The 23,694-nt window shown below is 39.5% G+C and overlaps 2 protein-coding genes across 2 annotated transcripts; both read left to right on the top strand.

The window, feature by feature from the left end:
* The first annotated feature begins 603 nt into the window (after positions 1-603).
* Positions 604-6,130, top strand: Pole4 (DNA polymerase epsilon 4, accessory subunit). The gene is made up of 4 exons (XM_042699726.1): positions 604-856; positions 1,306-1,390; positions 2,124-2,165; positions 5,822-6,130. Exons 1-4 carry the CDS (start codon positions 647-649, stop codon positions 5,833-5,835), a joined length of 351 nt encoding a protein of 116 aa, XP_042555660.1. The 5' UTR covers positions 604-646; the 3' UTR covers positions 5,836-6,130.
* Positions 6,131-13,156: 7,026 nt separating this feature from the next.
* Positions 13,157-13,401, top strand: LOC122125207 (thymosin beta-15A-like). Its single transcript, XM_042699786.1, has one exon. It carries the CDS (start codon positions 13,223-13,225, stop codon positions 13,358-13,360), a length of 138 nt encoding a protein of 45 aa, XP_042555720.1. The 5' UTR covers positions 13,157-13,222; the 3' UTR covers positions 13,361-13,401.
* The last annotated feature ends 10,293 nt before the right edge of the window (positions 13,402-23,694 follow it).

Below are 23,694 nucleotides of genomic sequence, written 5' to 3' on the forward strand. Positions count from 1 at the left end.
CAGGGACGGAGTCCAAGCCCTGTGATGAACGTTAAAAAAGAAAAGTGACTTGCCAAAAAAAATATGTACACTCGTGTGTGACCTACGAGTTCAGAGTTTTAATCCCAATACAAGATTGCTCTAGGCCGTGGAATCAACAGATCTCCTGTCTCCAGGGTGTTTGGGCGTGTAAGAGACCCACTGATCTGCCGCGCACCGGGGCCTCGTGGTCCCCACGCTCCACGGTGTCCAGCCTCGTCTTGTTCGTGCGGTGTCCCCCGCCGGGACCATGCGTCTTCCATTTCTGCCTGCCCCAGGTGCTCCCTCTCCTCCCCACAGCGACGTGGGGAGGCCCCGGTGCTGAGACCCCTGTGGGCCCCGGGCGGAACCAGCACCACCAGCCGGGAACAACCCGGGTAGGTTTTGCTTTAGAGGCGGCCACCCGGTGGGCCACGCGCGACCGGAAGGGAAAGGTCTCCGGAGACCAGGACCTGAGCCAGGGGGAGGGGCCCAGGGCCCCCGCCCGACTTCCGGCGCGCCCTGCCGCGCGAGGGCGGAGGCGTGCGCGCAAAGAGGGCGTGGCTTCCATTCCGCGCGGGAAAGGGGCCGGCGACGCCTGCGCGAGCTCAGTTGGGAGGCGTGTGCACACAGTCCGCTCCGGGGCGGCATGGCGGCGGCGGCAGCTGGGAGCGGGACGCCCCGGGAGGAGGAGGGATCCGGAGGGGAGTCAGCGGCCTCACAGCCCCAACCCCCAGCGAATGCGCCCGGGGCTCGTCTTTCCAGGCTGCCCCTGGCGCGAGTGAAGGCCTTGGTGAAGGCGGACCCCGACGTGACGCTAGCGGGCCAGGAAGCCATCTTCATTCTGGCGCGAGCTGCGGTGCGGCGGGAACGCGAGGGCACTCGGGGTCGCGCGGGTGGGAGGGGCGTGCTCAGGGGGTGGGGCCTGCGCAGGGGGCGGGGCGTGCGCAGGGGCGGGACCCAGAGCGTCGGGGGGCGAGGCCAGGAGGGAAAGGCGGGAAGAAGGATTTCGGACGGCCTGGGAGGTCTAGATCCTGAGTGGTCAAGATCTTGGGGGGATCTGGATTTGGGGATCTAGTGAATAAGTGATTTGCAACTAATTGGGGAGGGATGTGTCAGATCTGACCTCCGGGGAAGGGACAGCTGGAGGACCTTCAGGAAATCCTGAGCAACCTTAGCTTTCAAAACCTCTCTCTGTGCCCGACCCTCCCTTCGACCTTCACCACCCCACCCCTCGAAGGGGATCTTACCCCAACTCAGTGAGCCGGAACTCCACCTTGATCTTGCCCCTGCTTGTTTGCTTCACAGGAGCTGTTTGTGGAGACCATCGCGAAAGATGCCTATTGCTGTGCTCAACAGGGAAAGAGGAAAACCCTCCAGAGGAGAGATTTGGGTAGAGTGGCATTGTGGCAACTGGGAATAGACAAAAGGGACACCAAGGGTTCTGCATTTGTTCTTTGAGAATGCATCACTGAGGATTTGATGTCTGACTTTTGGGTGGCCGGTAACCCCTTGTACATGTGTAAGCCTACATACTGTGTATCTCACTCTCCCCACTTCTCTCCCTTCCCCCCACCTCCCGCCTTTTTATTTTGTTAGTGGTGGCTTGAACTGTTGCTCAAGGGCAGAACTCTTAACATTTTGAGCCACAGCTCCACTTCCAATTTTCTGGTGATTACTTGGAGACAGAGTCTCCGGGACTTTTCCTGCCCTGGCTGGCTTTGAACCGCCATCCTCAGATCTCAGCCTCCTGAGTAGTTAGAATTACAGGAGTGAGCCACCCGTTCCTGGTTCACATTCCCTTTTTGTTGCCAAACTTTTCTGATATCTGTCAGAGCAAAGAGAATAAATGAATTTAAGTGTAAAACTGGATTGTAGGAGGGCTTCCTCTCCCCACTTCTCTACTCCCCATTGAACAGTTATTTGGGCTTTTCTTTTGTAGAGGTAGCTAGCTCATATGTAAGTTAGTCATGGAATAAAAAGTGGATATAAAGGAGACATATTTTCAGAAATGACCTAATTTGCATAAATCCTCAGCTCTTACCTGGATTGTGTTTTTGGGTGTGGAGAGGCTGAAGAGCAAATGACCAGCCTGGTTCAAATGCCCCTTTGTTTGTATGTTTCAGATAATGCTATAGAAGCTGTGGATGAATTTGCCTTTTTGGAAGGTGAGTTTTCTATTAGTGGATAATCATTTACACCTGTCTTTTTGATGCTAAGGAAAGGAGTTGTCTTTATGAAATAGATGCCTGTTTCCCTTTGTAGAGAAATAATTCCTTCTCTCTTCTTCCTATTAGGAGAGGAGAAAAACCTTATTACTAAATCTAGTGTAATTCATTTTTCACACCTGGAGAATTAGAACTTCTACCGGAAAGTTGGAAAGTAACCATCAAGAGGAGAGAGAGGATTTGAAAAACATTAGTGGAGTTACAGAGATTCAACTTACACCTGTGTAGGTTGATATCTCTAAATATAAAAACTCCCCCCTCCCCCAATACAATGTTAGAAATCAGAAACAATTAAAAACCTTTAAAGGTTTTCTCTTTTTTTCCTTCAGTAGTGTATGTAAAGTGATTATTATGCTGCAGGGAAATTCTGTACTAACAAGTTTCTCTTGGTTCTTCAGAAGTTTGAATTAACTTGATCACTAACTAAATCTGGTCATAGAAATAAATAGCAAATATTTGAAATACCACATTTTAACTACCTTCTCTCAAAGCAATTTCTGCTGCTTAATTCCTTAATCTTCCTGTTGAAGACATATGTTCTGATTGAATACCTTTCTGAAAATCATGTGTCTTCAATTCATTCTCACTTTTCCACCTACAGGATTTCTCATTACCGCTCTAAACTTCATTGCCTTTTAAAGTCCTTTCTTGATTTATTTCATTCAGTACATTCCTCTGCTCTGCATCTTCAAATCCACCTAGACCTGTGGTACTTTTAGTTTTTAAATGTCTTTTTTTGTTGTTGTTGGTTGTGGGGCTTGAACTCTGGGCGCTGTCTCTCAGCTCTTCAGCTCGGCTAGTGCTCTACCACTTGCGCCACAGTGCCACTTCTGGCTTTTTCTGTTTATGTGGTGCTGAGGAATTGAACCCAGGGCCTCATGCATGTGAGGCAAGCACTCTACCACTGAGCCACTTTCCAGCCCTTTTTAAACGTCTTTGAAGATGCATTCCCATGGTTTTCAAACTCAGATTATTGAGTATTCTTTCAATTTTTAGCTATGTGGTTAGCTTCTCTTTACACCTATTCATAATCTGAGTTAATTGTCTACTTTGTTTTATTAGCCCAGTGTAAGTCTTAGCAGTGTTTTGTGTATACTTTAAGACAAAGGCTATTTTGTAGATAGATACAGTATCAAGTTTTGTTAGTTATATACAAATTTGATACTCTTATGCATTATTTGGGATTCAGTCTCTATATTTATAAGTTAACTATTATTTCTAGTAGTGTTAAGTGTCTCCAAGGCAAAATGCCTTAACGTCTATTTTCTCTAATGTTGCCAGAGTTTACCAGCTTTAGTGTTTCTTTTTTTTTTTTTTATTTTATTTTATTGTAAAGGTGCTGTACAGAGGGGTTACAGTTACATGAATAAGGTCTTGAGTACATTTCTTGTCAAGCATTGTTACCCCCTCCTTTCTTTTTCTAGCTTTAGTGTTTTTGTGGTACCTGTTTTCATTGTTTTGTTTTTATGTTTTCATATCTTTTGAAAATGGAATATAACTTTTTTTTCAATTCAGATACTCAGTGCTTTTAACTGGAGCATTTAATTTATTAATGTTAAATGTCTTTGGGGCATCCATGGGTTTGCATCACCCTCCTTATTTTATCCTTGCTAATCATTCTACCTGTTATTTTTTTTTAATCTCTACTTTCTGCCTTCTTTTGAATTAACATTCCTTTACCCCCTTCTACTAGTTATATTCTTTTTCTGTCCCTTTAGTGGCTAACCTATTGGTTATAACATGCTACTGTAATTTATCAAAGCTTAATGATAGAACTTTTTTCTGTATTTTGAACCTTATTTATTCCCTTTTAAGATTTTGTCTTTAGCTAAATGGTACATGCCTATAGTGTAAATAGAAGCTGAAGCAGAAGACCCAAAGTATGAGGTCAGCCTGGGTTGAGTTTGAATCCAGTTGGATTACATAGTAAAACTCTTATCAAAAACAGAATCCAAACAAACTGCACCCCTCTCCCTCAAAACCAGTTTTTTTCTCTTTGTGTTCAATTTTCTTTTTTTTTTTAATTTTTTTTTTTTTTGGTCCAGTCGTGGGGCCTGAACTCTGGGCCTGGGCGCTGTCCCTCAGCTCTTCAGCTCAAGGCTAGCGCTCTACCACTTGAGCCACAGTGCCACTTCCAGCTTTTTTCTTTTTGCTTATGTGGTGCTGAGGAATTGAACCCAGGGCCTCAGGCATGCAAGGCAAGCGCTCTTCCCAGCCCCTGTGTTCAATTTTCTATAGGTCTCATTCTAATATATAAAAGTGTGGATTTCTTTTTATGTAGTTAGCACTTGAGCTTCTTCAGAATACCTGAAGATATATTCAGATACTGCTGTATTTTGTTCTCCTTTCTCTCGAAGGTTCCTGTTGAAGTATCTAAAATGTCAACCTTAATTTTGCCTCTCCATGATATATTCTATATCATTTTTTCTGACCTTAGTTTATTCTCTTTTCATTTCTTTCTTTCTTTTTTTTTTTTTTGCCAGTCCTGGCGCTTGAATTCAGGGCTTGGGCTGCCCCTTAGCTTCTTTTTGCTCAAGGCTAGCACTCTACCACTTGAGCCATAGTGCCACTCCCAGCTTTTTCTAATTATGTGGTACTGAGGAATTGAACCCAGGGCTTCATGCATGCTCGGCAAGCACTCTAGCATTGTCATGTTCCCAGCTCCCATTTCTTTCATTTCTTTACACCTTTTTTGTTAATTTTTAGTTTTAGTTTTTATATTTTCCAGTGAAATTCTATGAACTGTGAATTTTATTTGACTCTTTTGGCAGTGCTGGGTTAGGAAGTCAGCTATATGCTTGCTTGGCAAATTCTCTACCACTTGAACTATGCCCCTAGCTTTTTTTGCTTCAATTAAAAAAAATACAGAGGGTCAAAATTTTGCCCAAGTTGACCTTAGATAGCTGGAATTTCTGGCATGTATGACCATACCCATCTATCTATCTATCTATCTATCTTTCTTTCTTTCTTTCTTTCTTTCTTTTTCTTTCTTTCTTTCCTTCTTTCTTTCTTGTCAGTACCAGGGTTTGAACTCAGAACCTTACTTTTGCTTGCCTTGCTTGCTTGCTTGGTGCTGTACAGCTTGAGTTATGCCACCAGTCTAGTTTTTTGCCAATTATTTTCGAGGTAGAATCTCATGGACTCTTCTGCTCTGGTTGGCAAAACTTGATATTCCAGGTCTCAGCTTCTTGAACAATGAGGATTGAAATCTTGAGTTTGAGGACATGCAAATTTCTGGTCTCAGTCCCATCTTAAACTGGGACTTTCTAAAAAGATTGATTAAAAGCCCTTTTCTTTGAGCACATTTCTTATTTATTTTGTTTTACTCAACTCTTGTTTGTTCACCATGAATGTTAAGTAGTTAACACAATAACTTCTCTCCTGCCTCTGATTCGTATACCCTTGGTTATTTTACCTAATTTGTTACTCCCCATCTTTTGTAATAACATGTTTTTCTCTGGGATCTTTTGGATAGATATTCTGAAGACTAAAGTGCTGCCAGTACCAACACTTCTGCTTTGTTAACTTTGCCCAGTTTGTTACAGTAATGTAGCTCTCAGAGCACCTGATTTACACATTGCACTTTGTATTTGTAGGTACTTTGGATTGATTGCTGAGCTGGGCAGTTTTTTGAGCCTTCACTTCATTCTTCAGCTCATCCCTTTCTGCAGGCCTCAGCTCTGAAGAACAGAGTCTGCATAGCTATACAGTGTTCTGTTCTATGTTTATCTAACCTGGGATAAGCAGAGATCTCAGCGGATAGCTTTCTCCACAAGGTCTTCCAGTACTTGTGTCTGTCTTCCACTTCAGGCCTGGATGCAGCATGGGGTAGAGATGAAGAAACTGTTTTGTTAAGTGTCCTAATGAATGATGAAGACCAGAATAAAGGTCTTTGATCAAATTCATTCTGCTGTGTTTGATATTTTGCTTTTGTTCTTGCACTGTGATCAGAGAGCCATTATTCCCAGGCATAGACTTTTACTAATTATGGTAAATTCAGTGCCATGCCTCTAGACCAGGCTTGTCAGCCATTCTTATCAGTTATTACATTAATTTTGTTCTCTTTTCTAGCATGTCACTAGAATGTGGTCTACAATTTATGGGATATTATTCTTAGGAATTCAAATAATTGTACTCTTAGGTTGAAAAGCAGTTACAATTTTATTCTAACAGTTTTATTGAGGTATAACTCAAAAGTCACATGACCCACTAATTTCAGGTGTACAGTTTGCATGGTGGTGCAAGCCTGTAATCTCACCACTCAGGTAGCCGAGGCAGGAGGATAGTAAGTTTAACTCCAGCTTTGGCTGCATATGAAGTTCTAGATTAGGCTAGGCTACCTAGTGTAATCCTATCTTGGAAACAAAAGTCAGAACAAATGAAGTGTGCAATTTAGTTTGTGTATATGTGTGTAGTGTGTATCACAGATATGTGTAACTATTGTCATAATGAGTAACATTTTACAATGGAATAAGAATGACATATATAATATGCTGCCTTTTGTGTCTGGCTTTTAATAACCTTTGTTTATCCATTCTATAGCATATACTAGTACCCTTTTTATAATTTAACTTTTTAAATTAAAATTATCATTTAAATGCATAAATATAAAATTTTCTGTTTTAACTTCTTTTCTTCAGCACTAAGGTTTAAACTCAAGGCTTTGTGCTTTCTAAATGGGTTATCTCCCACTATTTTAGCTAATTTTAAGTGTATAACTGGCAGTAAGTATATTTACATGTATACGGTCTGACTCCAGAATGTTTTTAACCTTCTCATACTGGAGTTTGATATACCCTAAACAGTAATTTCTCTTCCTAGTCTAGGCTATTTTTTTTTGTTTGTTTATTTGGAAGTGTGGATAACAGGAAGTGATGGTTAAGGAAGCACTGGGAAGTTTTGCAGCAGGAAACCTTAGTAGTTCTTCATTATTTTTGGATTGTGAATCACTGTTGATACTCCACAGGATCTACTGTCTAGAATAATGCAGTGACACAGGAAGCCTTAGAGAGTAGTTCTTCATTATTTTTGGATTGTGAATCACTGTTGAGACTCCACAGGCTCTACTGTCTAGAATAATGCAGTGACACTGTGTCTTGTAACATTTCAGTGTAGTACCATATTAATGGAAATTTATAAAGAGGTCTTTTTGTTTCTTTGCTGTAATAGGATTTGAACTGAGGACCATACACTAGTAGGCGAGTGCTCTACCACTTGAGCCATATTCCATTCTCTTTTGCCTTGTAGTTTATTTTTTGGATAGGGTCTTGTGCTTTTGTCTGGGTTAACCTCAGACCTCAATTTCTACCTCTGCTTCTAGTCTAGCTGGGATTATAGATGTGTGTCATACACATGGTTCTCAGGTCTTCTGTATACTCCTTAGTAGCAACATTGCTGACATCTTAACATTCCCAGGTACATTTGTCAAGACTTAGAAACTGACCTTTATAGGTTACTATTAACAGCTCTAGCTTCCTTTGATTTTACTGATTTTCCCATTGTTAATTTTTATGTGCCAAGATCCAGTCCAAGATTATTAACTGCATTTACTTTTCATGTTTCCCTAGTTTCTGGATTTTGACAGTTTCTTTTCTTTGATTTATTATCTTGATAGCCTTGACTAATACTGGCCACCTATTGTGTAGACTGGTTTGTCTGTTTTTCTTGTGATTAGTTAGCTCCTTAACTTTGCATATAATAAGTGTTACACAGACCCTGAGAATTCTTTCCTAGAACTCTTTCATATTACTGAAAATGGAGATTTGAAAGGGCAGGCTGGCCTTTTTTGAGATAAACTGAAATTATAGATTGCAGACCAATAGTGGGACATAAATTGATGTAGTGTGTTTCCATTAGCATTTAAAAAGATAACCAAGTGACTATTGTTAATAACCAACAGACTATTGTCTGTTGTATTCATGAAATGTAGGATGTTAGATGCTCTTGCTCTTGCCAAGAAATATGTAAGGTAATGCATTTGAAAATTATCTGGCTTTAACTATCTCATGATATGTGTGTGTGTGCGCACACACACACACACACACACACACACACACATATATATTTCCAGTAAAATTTTAAATTTTGTTTCATTTGCATGTGTGCTAAGTCATTGTCTAATGTGCCTCTTACCTGATGTCATTCCTAGGGCAAAAAAAGGTGTTGCCAATATAATTAAGGTTTCTAATCAGTTGACTTTAAAATAGATTATCCTGAGCTGGATGGTAGTGGCTTATGCCTTTAATCCTAGCTACTGAGGAGGCTGAGATCTGAGGATTGTGGTTCAAAGCCAGCCTGGGCAGGAAAACTCTGTGAGACTCTTCATCTCCCTGTGAGACTCTTTATCTCCAATTAGCCACAAAATGTCATAAGTGAAACTGTGGCTCAAGAGTAGAGGGCTAGCCTTGAGCAAAGAGTTCAAGGGCAGCACCGAGGTCCTGAGTCCAAGATCCCTTACCAGCACACACAAACACATACACAGAATTATCCTAGAATAGCTAGGCAGTCTCCAAGTAATGATATGGTCCCCTAAACCGGAAGTTTCTCCTAGCTGGAGGTTGAAGAGAATGTGAGCACAGAAAGAGTTTTATTTTATTTTTTTAAAGTTTATTGTTATAAAAGTCATATACAGAGGGATTTCAATTACATGAGTCAGGTAATGAGTACATTTCCTTTTGTACAGTGTCTTCTGTTCCCTCACTCCCGGTCCTGTCTCCACCCACAAGCTGCATAATTCACTTTTATCAGTGCCCTGTGAGCTCCACTGCTGCACTTCAGCCTTTTTCCTTCAGATTCTGTACCTTCCCCTTTGCCCTCCCGAAGATACGTACTTGAATACACCATACATAAAGAAAAGGCAGAACTATCAAAAACTAAAAAAATTAAAAACTAAAAGATACCTTGTTTTCTTTTCTTGGAGTTTGTTTCAATATATATGATTTTAGGTAAATACAATGAGGCATTGCACTTTTGTATTTCTTTCCTAAGAGTATCCTCTTGGACTCACTGTGTGTATCTAGAATCCTGTATAATTTATCATATCAGTATATTTTAGATTTCCTTTCTGCGTATCAGAGAGAACATGAGCCATTTGTCTCTCTTAATTTGGCTTACCTCACTTAAAAGGATTTATTCCAATTCTATCCATTTTCCCTAAAATGACATTATTTTATTCTTTCTAATGGCTGTGTAAAATTCCATTGTGTATAGATACCACATTTTTTGGATTCATCTATTGTGGGGCATCTGGGTTGTTTCCATTTCTTGGCTATTGTGACTAGCATGGCAATGTACATGGATGGGGGGATGTGTGGGGATGTGTTTATTATATCTGGGCTCATGATGCTTGCCCAGGAGTGGTATGGCTGTTTTATAGGGAAGATCTATATTTAGTTTTTTGAGGCACCTCATGACTGCTGTCCATAATTGTACTAGTTTATGTTTCCACCAACAGTGCAGTAGGGTTCCTTTTTCCCCACACCTCCACTAACATTTGTTGTTCTAATTTACAATGTTGACCAATCTAACAAGGGTGAGATGGAATCTCAGTTGTTTTGATTTGCATTTCCTTTCTGGCCAGGGATGATGAGCATTTCCTCATGTGTTCCTTTGCCATTCTTATCTCTTCTGAGAAGTCTTTCCTTAGCTCCTTTGCCCATTTAGTGATTGGTTTATTAGGGTTGGAAGGGGTTAGTTTCTTGAGCTCCTTGTAGATATTGGATATTAGGCCTTTGTCTGATATACTTCTGGTAAAGATCTTTTCCTAGTTTATTGGCTGTCTTTCTAGTTTAGTAACTATGTCCTTAGCTGTGCAGAAATTTTTTATTTTGAGGTAGTCCCACTTGTCAAGTCTTTCTCCTATTTGTTGTGCCCCTGGGACTTTTTTCAAGAGGTTTCTACCTATATCTGTAAGTTCTAATGTTTCTCCCCCTCTTTCTTGCAGTAGTTTCAAAGTTTTGGGTCTTTGATCCACTTTGAAGTGAGATTAGTGCATGGTGACAAACAGATTCACTTTCTCTGCATTTGGATGCCTAGTTTTCCCAACACCAATTATTGAAGAGACGATTTCTCCTCCTCCTCCCACTCTATGTCTTTGCTCCCTTACAAATATTAGATAACTGGGTCTTCTAATCTATTCCATTGATCTTTGGGTCCATTTTTTGTGCCAATACAAAGATGTTTTTGTTATTATAGCTCTGTAGTAGAGCTGGAGGTTTGGTAGTGTGATACAACTCACATTACTTTTTTTGCCTAGAATTGCTTTGGCTATTCTATTTCTTTTGTTGTCCCATATGAAATTTTGGATTGCTTTATCTCGGTAAAAATTATTGGGATTTTGATGGGGATTGCAATGAATTTGCATATTAGTTTTGGCTGTATAGCTATTTTTATTTTATTTAATTAATTAATTTATTTTTTTTAGGTCCAGTCGTGGGACCTGAACTCTGGGCCTAGGCGCTGTCCCTCAGCTTTTCAGCTCAAGGCTAGCGCTCTACCACTTGAGCCACCTTCCCAGCCCCATTTTTATAATATTGATTCCACCTATCCATGAACATAGAAGGTCTTTCCATTATCTGGCCTCTTTGATTTCTTTAGATTTTATAGTTTTCACTATAAAGATCTTTTACATATTTGGTTAGGTTTATTCATAGTATTTTATTCTTTTTTTTTTTTTTTTTTTTAGGCTCCTGCAAATAGAGTTGTTTTCCTGATTTCCCTTTCTGCTTGTACATTGTTGGCATTCAGAAAGGCTAATCTTTTTTGTGGGTTAATTTTATGTTCTGCTACTTTGCCAAAGCAATTTATCACCTCTAGGATTTTGGGGATGGAGTCTTTTGGGTCTTTAGGTATAAGATCATGTCCTCTGCAAACAGGGATTGTTTGATTTCTTCTTTTTCTATGTTAATCCCTTTTATGTCCTATTTTTGCCTGATTGCTCTAGCTAGGAATTCCAGGACTATATTGAGGAGGAGTAGAGAAAGTGGGCATCCTTGCTCCTGATTTTAAAATGATTTGTTTTTCCCTTCAGTATGATATTGGTTGTTAGTCTGTCATATATAACCTTTATTATTTTAAGTAATGTTCCTTCTATTCCTAACTTCTCCAAAGCTTTTAACATGAATGGATGTTGTATTTTATTGAAGGCTTTTTCTGCATCTGTTGAGATGATCATGGTTCTTTGTCTTTGGCTCTGTTGAGGTGGTGAATTACATTTATTGATTTGTGTATGTTAAACCAACCTTGCATCTGTGGGATGAAGCCTACTTGGTCAGATTTTTAAAATTCATTCTGGATATAAAAAGTATTTTTTAGCCCGACGCCCATCGCTCATGCCTGTAATCCTACTCAGGAGGCTGAGATCTCAGGATTGTGGTTTGAAGCCAGCCCAAGCAGGAATGTCTGTGAGACTCTTATCTCCAATAAACCACCAGAAAACTGGAAGTGGTGTTGTGGTTCAAGTGGTAGAGTGCTAGCCTTGAGCTGAAGAGCTCAGGAACAGTACCCAAATCCAGAGTTCAAGCCCCATAACCACCACCAACAACAAAAAAAGTATTTTTTTTCTGTTACTGGCTTTGATGATGTAGGAGGCCATGAACTAAAAACAGACTTTAGAAGCCACTTTAGAAATTTCCTTAGCCTCGGGCTGGGAAGGTGGCTCAGTGGTAGAGTGCTTGCCTTGCATGCATGAGGCCCTGGGTTTGATTCCTCAGCACCACATAAGCAGAAAAAGCTGGAAGTGGTGCTGTGGCTCAAGTGGTAAGAGTGTTAGCCTTGAGCTGAAGAGCTGAGGGACAGCGCCCAGGCCCAGAGTTCAGCCCCCACAACTGACAAGAAAAGAAAAGAAAAGAAAATAAATATCCTTAGCCTCACAATTGCTCCAAACTTGATTCTGCTAGTCAGTTGGTCTTGGAAATGATTTTCCTGTAGAGCTTTCAGATGAGAAAGAGCCCAGGTCAGCTAACCTCTTCACTTTGGTCTCATGTGTCTCTAAAGAGAAAAATCTAAATTTTATATACCAGACTTTGGATTCACAGAACTGTGAGACAGTAAACGAATGTTCAAATGCAAATGTAGTAATTTATTATGGCCACAATAGAAAACTTAGATGGTATATTTTTTACTGAGTGTTAAGGGAAAATCATTGTAAAATCCTAGATAGGGGCGAGGAGGCATCAACTCTTATCCTGTTACTCCAATTACCTCTGAGGACACATGCATCATTTGTCCTAAGCTTTCTTTTAGAGTTGAGTGAGTTAAAGTTTCTTCCATATAGCATATTCTTTCAATGAGATTTTTTTTTTCTGGAAAATTCACCCCTTTCAGTGTGTAGTTCTTGAGGCTTTGTTTTTGTGCTGGTCCTGGGGCTTGAACTCAGAGTTTGGGCACTGATCCTGAGCTTTTGTGCTAGTCTAGTACTCAACCATTTGATCCACAGCTCTACTTGTAGCTTTTTGGTGGTTAATTGGAGATTAATTGGGTTTCATGGGTTTTCCTGCCTCGAGTAGCTGTGAACCACTATCTCAGATCTCAGCCTCCCGAATAGCTAGTATTACAGGTATGAGTCACCAGCATTTGGCTAGCTCTGAGTTTTATTAAATGCATGTAATCATCTTTGCAATCATTGATAGCTACAAAAATTCCCTCATGCATGTTTTTGTAGTCAACCCTTGCCACAGCCCTAGCCCAGAAACCACTCATCTATTTGTCCCAGTACTTTCCTCCAGAATGTCATGTAAAATTTTGAATATGACTTCTTTAATTTAGAATAATACATTTGAATTTCATTATTTTATTATATGGGATGTATGTACAATAATCCATCCATCCTTAAACAATGGATATTTATTTCTGGATTTTGGTGACTATAAATGTTAACTATATATATATGAATATATAAAATATATAAAAATCTGACCCAACCGGCTCCGAGCCAGCCAGCGTTATACCCCTGCCAGCGTCCTTGCAGGAGCCACCAGGCCTCCAGCCTCTTACTCAAGATGAGTGGTAAACCAGACATGTCCGAAGTGGAGAAATTTGACCAATCAAAATTGAAGAAAACGAATACTGAGGAAAAAAAAACCCTTCCCTCAAAGGAAACTATCCAGCAGGAGAAGGAGTGTATCCAAACATCCTAAAATGGGGATGTTTGAGCAAGCGGCAACACCACCTGGGAGGCTTGTTTCTATAAACCTATGTGTAGCGATTTAAGGCACCTGCAGATGGTTTACCCCAGTTTCCTGACTAAGAGTCAGCAATAGCAAGTTCCCTTAAATTTGTTTTGAAACTGAAAAAATTCCAGACAGCAGATGCACATCACAGTAATCTCACCATTGATGACCCTTGTGTATAACAGAGCAAGACCGCTTTAATCTAGTAGGTGTCTTCATTGCTTCATACTCATTAAAAAGTTGAATGCCTTTGCAGCTTCTTGATTTTCATTTCAATTATAACATTAAAATAATACATATAAAATCTATAAATAAAAACATTACAATTTTTGTGTGAACATTGTTTCTCTTAGGTAAACATAGATGTTAGTTGAATCTTACTGTTAAAAATATACTTAAGGCTGGTAAGGTGACTCAGTGGTAGAGTGCTTGTCTTGCATGCATGAGGCCCTGGGTTCGATTCCTGAGTACCACATAAGCAGAAAAACAGAAGTGTTGCTGTGGCTCAAGTGGTAGAGTACTAGCCTTGAGCTGAAGAGCTGAGGGACAGTGCCCAGACCCAGAGTTCAGGCCCCACGACTGACAAAAATAGTAATATATATATATATATATATATATATATATATATATATATATACACACACACATACATACACACATATATATATATATATATACACACACATACATACACACATATATATATATATATATATATACTTAATTTATAAAGGACATACCCTATTGTTTTTCAAAATAGCAGTACTATATTTCACTATTTGAGAATGCCAGTTATTTCTTCTTTATCAGCACTTAGTATTAACTTTGAAAATTAAACAAATGAGCCAGTGTATGGCTAATGGCATCTTGGTGTGATTATATGCATATACTTTCTTCTAGTCCTACAACACACACACACACACACACACACATTTAAATCCTGTGAATAATTTTTAGCTGCATTTAGCTCTGTTAGTGGGCTGACTCAAATGAGGGAACTTCCAGAGGATTCCTTACTTTTTTACATTTCCTTTTAAGTCTGTGGAAAAGCAGGACTTCCTTTGTGGTCAGCCATTCCTAGACAGCTGACCTGCCTCCAGGTCTGAAACTTCTGAATAATAGCTGGAAGGGGAGGATTGGAGAAAAGTGCAATAGAGTACAATATGTACAGTGTATATATATATATATATCCATAGTGAAACCCCTTCACACAACTAACGAACTAAAAAAATGAATGACAGAAATTTTACAGAAATATTACAGGTTTTCTTTGGTGATGGACAAAAGGAGAGGGTGAAGGACCTATGATTGAAGTACTTTATATACATATATGAACAGAGACCAATGAGACCTGTTGAAATTGTTATATGAGGGGAGAAGTAGAGATAAGGGAGAGTGGCAGAGGTGGTGAAGTTGAACAGGATACATTTTATGCACATATGGAAATACCATAATGAAGTCCCTTATATAACTAATATATGCTAATCAAAGAGAACAAAACAAAACTCAATGCCTGGTAGACAGTGAGAATGCATACTATTGTTTAGAAGGACTTTTAATAAGTCTCTTCTCTCTAATGCCTGACTTAAAATATGACCAGTTCCTTCCTACTAAGTTACGTCAATGAGCAAAGTATATTACTTCAGTAATGAAATAAGTAATAGGGCAGATTGCAATGTCATCAACTTCACGAAGTGGTGAATAAGGAATAGCAGAACAATTGAAAGTGGCTTCTCAAATATTTGTATTGTAACAGAAAGTTAATCACACGTTACTCTTTCTTCCTTCCTTCCTTCCTTCCTTTCTTTCTTTCTTCCTTCCTTCCTTCCTTCCTTCCTTCCTTCCTTTCCTTTTCTCTCTCCCCCTCCCTTTCTCCCTCCCTCCCTTCCTTCCTCTCTTCTTTTTTTGCCAGTCCTGGGGCTTGAATTCAGGGATTTTAGCCTCTCTTTGCTCAAGGCTAGCACTCTACCACTTGAGCCACAGTACCACTTCTGGCTTTTTCTGTCTATGTGGTACTAAGGAATTGAACCCAGGGCTTCATGCATGCTAGGCAAGCACTCTACCACTAAGCCACATTCCCAGCCCTCTTTTTCTTTTTCTTTTCTCTTCTGTGGCCTTCAGCAATGCTTACTGAGCACTATGGATTCTTGTTCTGAATGTGGGTCATCTATGGTATTAAAAACTTCAAATAAGAAAATGAGGGCTATTTCGAACACCCATAAGGGAATACTTTAAGTGAAAATATGTCTGCACATCAGACATTGAGCTTGGCTAATGAGCATTCATTTCTGAGAAAAAGGTTCATTTTGATATGCTAACAATTCCAGGTTTCTTAGCCTGAAACGTATTTGCTAAGATTATTCAAGCTACCATGAAGAGCTTCTTTGGAAACAGCTGGAGAGGTCTTTACCAAAGACAGAAATCATGTCCCATGTGCTCCCCATTTCCTTATAGAGCAAATATCACCAATAAAGAGCGACATGCTTTTACAAAGACATCTGTGCTGGTTGGCTCATGCTGTTTTCCAGACAAGCTGATAATGAACACATCTCTACCTTGTTAGGGTAGATAAATAGAGACTGAAGAGAAAGCTGAAGCGCAGCCACAGTTGTCCTCATCTCTGGGATGTCACATCCAAGTGTCATGAAGCAGAGATGAACATTCAGCTTAATTAAATCTACAAGCTTTTAATTAAATTACTCATTTAATTTAAATAAAGTAAAAGCAGTGAATTCTCAAAAGACTCAATATATCTTTTTTTTAGTATATATTAATTGTATAAAGAGGTTTCCTTGGGGGTATTTCCACACAGGTATATAATGTACTTTGATTAAACTTACCCCCTCTTTATTTTCTTATCCCTCCTCAACCCTTTAATATTTTTACATGAACTTCTATTTCTTTCATACATTCATATAAAGTACTACAATTATATTCAGGCAACAATAACCCTTTCTTCCCACCTTCTGGTGATTCTCCCTCTCCCCTCCCCCTCCTCTTCCCCCCCCCCCCCCCCCCCCCCCCCGCCACAAACATTCCCTCTTTTACACTGATGTCATTTGTTTTTAAGGTCTATATTCCATATATGAACAGAGAACATGTGATGTTTGTCTTTTATAGTCTGGCTTATTTCTTACTTATTACTTTTTCTTACGTGTTACTGGCTTATTACTTACTATGATGATCTACTGTTCCCGCTATAAACATCATAATTTAATTCTTTATGGCTGAGTAAAACACCATTGTGTATATATGCCATATTTTCTTTATCAGTTCATTGATTGATGGATACTTAGGGTGATTCTGTAGTTTGGCTCTTGTGATTAGTAGCTTAATAAACATGGGTATATATATATATATATACATGCATATGTATATATATATGCATATACATGTGTACATATATATATATACACAGATGTTATGATGACTTAGACTTCTTAAGATATGTGTATGCCTAAAAGTGGTATAGTACAGTCATATGGTAGTTCTATTCTTAGATTTTTTGGGTGTATTTGTTTATTTTTTAAAGGACTCTCCATACTGATTTCCACCGTGGCTGAACCAGTTTGCATAACTACTAATAGTGAATGAGTTCCTGTTTCCTACACATCCTTATCAACATTTCTTGTTTTCTTGATGATAATAATTCTGACCAGAATGAGATAGTTTTGATTTGTATTTCTTTTGTAGCAAATGGTGATGAATATTTCTTCACAAATTTATTTGACATTTATTCTTTTCATTTTGATAACTTCAACTTATTCACCTGTTAATTGTTTAAATCTTGATCCATTTGCTTATTCTGGGAGTTAGCCCCTTGTTTCATGAATAGCTGACAAAGATATCCTTATAGATTGACTATTATAGGAAATGTTTCATGTAGAAGCTTTTTAATTTGATACAATCACACTTGTCAATTATGTTCTTATTTCCTGAGCAGTTGCAGTCCTATTCAGAAATTGGACTATGGGTGGGCCTATGCCTAATGCGTTTCTCAGCTCTAAGAGTTTTTTTGGTGGAATATTTGGGATTGTTTAAATATAGGATCATTTCATCTGCAAATAGGGATGGTTTGGCTTTATTTCTTCCTTTTATCCTTTTATTTATTTCTCTTGCTTTACTGCTAGAAGAATTCAAGTACTGCCAGGCACATTAATGAATTTTGCCAATAACCTGAATTTGAGCTTTGGAAGCAGATCATCTCCACAGTATCCAGAAAGGAAGCATATAGCCAATATCTCTATTTATCCTTGTATGATTCTAAGCAGGAACAGGCAGGTAATGGCTCTACTTGAGACCTGAAGTAACTGGGCTGACAAACTTCAGTTGTTTTAAGTCATTACATTTCTGGCAATCCATTGCCTCAAGAGAAAGCTAGCATTGCTGTGGTTACAGGTTTCATTCTCCGTTACATGTTGGAGTCCCTGTTTTCTAGACCCTTTAATGTCTTACTGGAGCATCTTCTATAGTGGTTCTCAAATACATTGTGTCAGGATAATGATACCCTTATAAATTACTGAGGATTCCAAAGAACTTTTATTGATATCATTACATCTATCCATATTAATTGATTCACTTCAAAATTACAACAATAAAATATTATCAAATATTAACCTAAGCAACATCTTTTGTGGAAAACACAGTTTTTATGTGTTTACAAATCTCTTTAATATCTGACTTACTAGAGGACATGTAGATGCTCAGACTTCTTTTGATGATCATGCTAGTTGGATGTATAGGAAAATCTACCTTCCCCAGATTGTTTCTCTGTATCTAGAGGTTTCTCTGGGTCTGTGACAAAATCACTCCTCACCACTACACAAAGCCACTTCTACTTCCTGAGGCATGTGTTTATGCTTCTTCTATTCCTTCTATTTGGAATTTTGGTTTATACTTTTTTCCCTTGGTGCCAGTACTGGAGCTTGAACTCAGAGCCTGGGCACTGTCTCTGAGCATTTTAGTACAAACTTGGCACTCTCTACTTGAGCCATAGATCCACTTCCAGCCAAGGGCTGGCTTCAAACTGTGATCCTCAGATCTCAGCCTCCTGAGGAGCTAGAATGATAAGTGTGAGCCCCTGACACCCAGCTTGGTTTATACTTTTATTACTTTACATTGTTCCAGCTGTTGTATTTTAATTACCAGTACACTATGAAATATTCTGCTCTGTGGTGGAACTAAGAGTTTTCCAAGTTTCATTTTTAGTTTTTCACATGGAATTTATTATAATCACCTTACCTAACCTCCTATCTGTTGGCGTTATTACTGTGATCATATTAAATTTATAGTTTAATTTGGAGAGAAGTGACAACTTAAGTTATCAGGTCTTTCAAGAACAAGATATGCTTTTTCATTTATTCAAATATTCTTTTATGTTCCTCAGTAGAATTTTAAAGTTTACATCTTGTAGATTTTGCCCATGTCTTGATTTTACTTTGGCTGTTATTGGAAATAAGATTATTTTTTTCTAATATACCTTGTAACTTTTTGGCATTTCACTTACCATTGTATCCCTGAAGTCTTTTGATCTTTATGTTTACAAATCCATCTCAGATCTTAAAATGTTTTAACTGAAGTTTCATTTATATTTTTATTTTTTATTTTTTGTTCAGGTAAGGGGTAGGTTTATTCATCGTCCTGGCTGGCACCAGGCTATCTTGGCCCTCCACACGGTTGGGAAAGGCCTGGGAAAGAGCTGGGAAAGAGCTGGGAAAGAGAGCTGGGAAAGAGAGAGCTGGGAAAGAGAGAGCTGGGAAAGAGATAGAGCTAGAAAAGAGGGCGTCTGGGCCTGGGCTAGGCCTTATCTAGGGTATGGGTGGAGAAAGGTGTGGCCACATCAAATTCAGACATGACTTCAGCGGACGCAGATGTGACCTCTTCCAGGCGTGCCAGTTGCCTAGGTAACACAGGTACTGGGTGCACACTTTGCTGCGAGGAGGGTGGAGTCTGCTCGCCATCCAGGAGTGGACCTTACATTCCAGCCTTTAAAAATCATGAAATAGGGCGCGTATTCTCGCTGGCTACTTCCTGCTGACAAGGGGCGTCGACAATAGGGGTAAAAGGCTGGAATTTGGTCCCCTCCCAGAGAAGGCAGCGAGCAGCAGCTGTCCCTTGGTGGCATGAGTCTTCAGATGAAGTCTGGAGAAGTCTCATGAGGCATTGAGGAGCTGGAAAAAAAAATACTAGAGAGCAAATAAATGGCAATAGGAAAGACTTGGGGCTGAAAAAATGTTGGTAGAAATGTCCCTAGCTACTTCTGACATCTGGCGACTAGGTAGAGAAGTCAGGTGACAAAGGCAAGAATATAAATTCCTGTTCAGTTAATAGGTAGACAGGTATAGACATTGGATGGGCAGGCTTCTTACTTCTCCTGATCTCCCGGCTCTGGTTAATTTTGAAAGGGCAGGCACAAAGTAGCTGATGTGACATCATCTCCTCTTACTCTTCTCCATGTTCCCTTGTTCCCCAGACTGGCTGAGTCTAGGTGCTCGTTGCTGGGATGGCTTGTACCAGTTGGTATTCAAGGAAGTTTGAACTCAAGACCTGGGCACTGTCCCTGAACACTTCTGCTCAAGGCCAGCACTGAACCACTTTGAGTTATAGTACCACTTGCAGTGTTTGCTGGTTTGAGCCATGCTTCCAGCCTGGCTCTTTGGAATCTTAGGGACTTTTCAGCCCGGGCTGGCTTTGAACTGCAGTCTTTGCCACAAAAAACCCTTTATTGTTTCCAATTAAAGCAACAAGGAGATCAAGTAGAATAAGTAGAGCTAACCTGCTCCTTATCAAGAATTGACCAACAAATATTCTGCAATAACAAAACTTGTTAGATGTGATGAGAATTTTATCACAGATAGGTCCAGTATTTTAGAACCACATAGTCAGTAGTAGAATACAAAACAAAAAAGGCAAAACTCAAAACCTAAAATTTTTGACAACAATGTGTAGACATCTTTGCTAACAAAGCACATCAGATGGTTGGGCCTCACTTACCAGGGCCTGTGAAAAGAGCAGCTTGTTAGCAAGGCACCTTAGAATAGATGGATGGAATGGTAAGCTTGGTAGAAGGTTAAGGGCCAGATGGGGCCAAATCCTTAACCACCATGTGGCCAAGATGGCGAACTCAAGATGGCAAATTTCTGAAAAAAAAAAAGCAAAGAAACCTTGAACAAATAGATCAAGCCTACATTGGCTAGCCTTTGAGAGGGAACCTAGAGGGGGGTCCCTGGGACCCAGCCTGCGTCGCACTCTTCAGGGCACAAGCCAAAAAGTTGTAGAAAAGAGAAAGGGAGAGATAGGGAAAGTAGGACATGAATGGCAGAGAGAGCAAAGAGAGCCTGAAAGTAAACAGACTTCTGACCATTTACCATTGCAGTGGCAAAAACTGTCTACATCTGAGAATGGCATAAAAATGAGGCACTCTGCCTTTCCAGGGAGTGCAGGAGGCAATTCAAAGGGGTTTCTCCGCTCGGGCATGATTCGCAGCACCCTGTTAAATGTGTAGGAGAGTCAGTCTGGTGAGTGAAGGAGAGCTGACCAGGCAGAAGCAGCATCCCAACTTCCTCCAGAGCCCTCTAGAGAGAAATGGCCAAGCCCCCAAAACCAAGCATCCTTGGCTTCAGAGGTGACCAGCCTTTCAGCTAAAGGCCATAGGAACTCTCTGGTGTGGCACCAAGTCTGGACAGAGACTGAGCAATAGAGAACCATAGAGAGTAGTTTCACTCACCATAGTAGAGAAGCGGTGTGGACGTGGATGTGAAGGCAGCAATGGTATTGATGCACTGTGTCCACAGCAGACAGACGGGTTTGCAAAAGGCCGTCAGAACTGTGGGTATTCTTCAGAGCAAAAAGGAAAAAACAAACAAAAAAAGATAAAAGAGGAAAAAAAACTGGAGAGGAATCCCACCTATCCTGACTTTAAGCCCTTTATCTGAGCCATGGCAGCATTTATGTTAGGTTTTTTAAAAAGAAGTAGCCAAGTAAGAACAGCACCATACACATGGTATTCAGGTAAGGAGTAGGTTTATTCATCGTTCTGGCTGGCACCAGGCTATCTTGGCCCTCCACGTGGTTGGGAAAGGCCTGGGAAAGACCTGGGAAAGAGAGGTGGGAAAGAGAGAGCTGGGAAAGAGCGAGAGCTGGAAGAGAGCTAAAGTTTCATTTAGACATGACATAGAAATAATTTTAGAAGTTGTATGATGAAAAATAAATTTTCAACAAATTGGAGAGATTCCAAACCAACAATTTAATGATACACTTGAAGTTTCTTGAGCAATAAGCCAAATTCCAATCCAATAGATGGAAACAAATAATTAAAATCAAATCAGAATTAAATGAATTAGAGTAAAAAACCATTGAAAGAATCAATAAAACAAAGAATTGGTTCTTCAAACAAATTAACAAAATTGACAGACCTTTAGCAAATCTTACCAAAAAGAGAATACACCCAAATAAATGAAATCAAAGATGAGAATAGAAACATCATCACAGAAACAACCAAGATTCAGAACATTATAAAGGAATACTTCTCAAACCTTTATACTAACAAATTTGAGAATCTAGAAGAAATGGAAGAATTTCTAGCAAATATTGATATGCCCAAACTAAACCAAGAAGATTTAAACCAACTAAATAGACCCATATTGAGCATTGAAATAGAAACAGCAATAAGAGACCTCCCATTCAAGAAAAGCCCAGGACCTGATGGATTCACCGCTGAGTCTACAAGGGCTTCAAAGCATATCTCACACCAATACTCCTCAAACTCTTCAAAGAAATTGAAAGTGAAAGCCCACTACCAAACTCTTTCTATGAAACAAGCATGACCCTCATCAGGAACTCTAGACTCATTTCTTTGATGAACATCATTGCAAAACTTCTCAACAAAATTCTGGCCAATTGACTTCAACAATTCATAAAAAAAAATCACTATGATCAAACAGGTTTCATTCCAGGGATGCAAAGCTGGTTCCATATATGCAAGTAAATTAATTCATATCAACAGAAGCAAGGACAAGAACCACATGATCATCTCAATAAATGCAGGAAAAAGCATTTGACAAGATCTAACACCCCTTTATGATGAAAGCTCTGGAGCAACTAAGAATCCATAGAACATTCCCAATATAATAAAGGCTGTGTATGACAGGCCTACAGCTAGCATTATACTTAAGGTGAAAAGCTAAAGCTATTTCCTCTAAATTCAAACATGAGACAAGGATGTCTGCTCTTTCCATTCCTTTTCAATATAGTATTAGAATACCTACCTCGAGCAATAAGGCAAGATGCAAGCATGAAAGGGTCCAAATAGGGAAAGATGAAATAAAATTCTGCCTCTTTACAGATGAAGTGATCTTGTATTTAAAGAACTCCATAAACAAATAGAACTGGAGACCCAGAAATGAACCCACAGGATTATGGCCACCTAATCTTCAATAAGGAAGCCAAAAATAGGATGGAAGAAAGACAGCCTCTTCAGTAAATGGTGCTGGCAAAATTGGCTAACCACCTATAGAAAACTAAAGTTAGATCCTTATATATCATGCTGCACCAGAATCAACTCCAAATGGATCAAAGACCTCGAAGTAAAAGCAGATACCCTGAAAACACTGCAGAAAAGAATAGGAGAAACTCTAGGACTCCTTGGCACAGGCCGAAAATTTCTTAAGAAAGACCCAGAAACACAACAAATGAAATGAATGTCTGGAGGCAAGATTGCTAAATTATCAAATGTGTAAAAATTTAATTTTATAAATTAGCTCAGCCACTAAAGAAATCACTCCAACATTTTCCCCACAACCATGCAAACCCTATATGTTGTCAAAGTTTAAAGGTTTAAACTCAGGGTGGGCTTGCTTAGCTTGCTTGCTGAGCTGGGACTACCACTTGAGCCATGTCTCCAGCTTTGCTTTTTACTGGTTATTTTGGAGATGTACTCTCACTGACTTTTCTGCCCAGGCTGACTTTGAGCTACAAGCATCTGGATCTCAGCTTCCTGATTATCTAAGATTAGAGTCATGAGCCTCTAGTACCCAGCTTGTCAAATGTTTTAACTTTTATCAGTATGGAAAGTTAAAAAGAAGAATACCTTGGCAAATGAGACAACATTTTTTACATAGGTTTTTGAGTCATTTTCATTTCTTTTTTAATTATTAAATTCCTATTTATGCCTTTATGTATTGTTTAGTAAGCTCGTTTTGTTTTGTTTTGTTTTGAGTAGGGAGTCAGTCCATTAACCTATGAAGCAGGAAGGAGAGAAAGGAGCCTTACTCAGTTCTGGGGTATGAGACTATGACCAGGAA

This window comes from Dipodomys spectabilis, unplaced genomic scaffold (genome assembly GCF_019054845.1).
Source record: "Dipodomys spectabilis isolate Male_0828 unplaced genomic scaffold, ASM1905484v1 ptg000262l, whole genome shotgun sequence".
Classification (NCBI taxonomy): Eukaryota; Metazoa; Chordata; class Mammalia; order Rodentia; family Heteromyidae; genus Dipodomys; species Dipodomys spectabilis.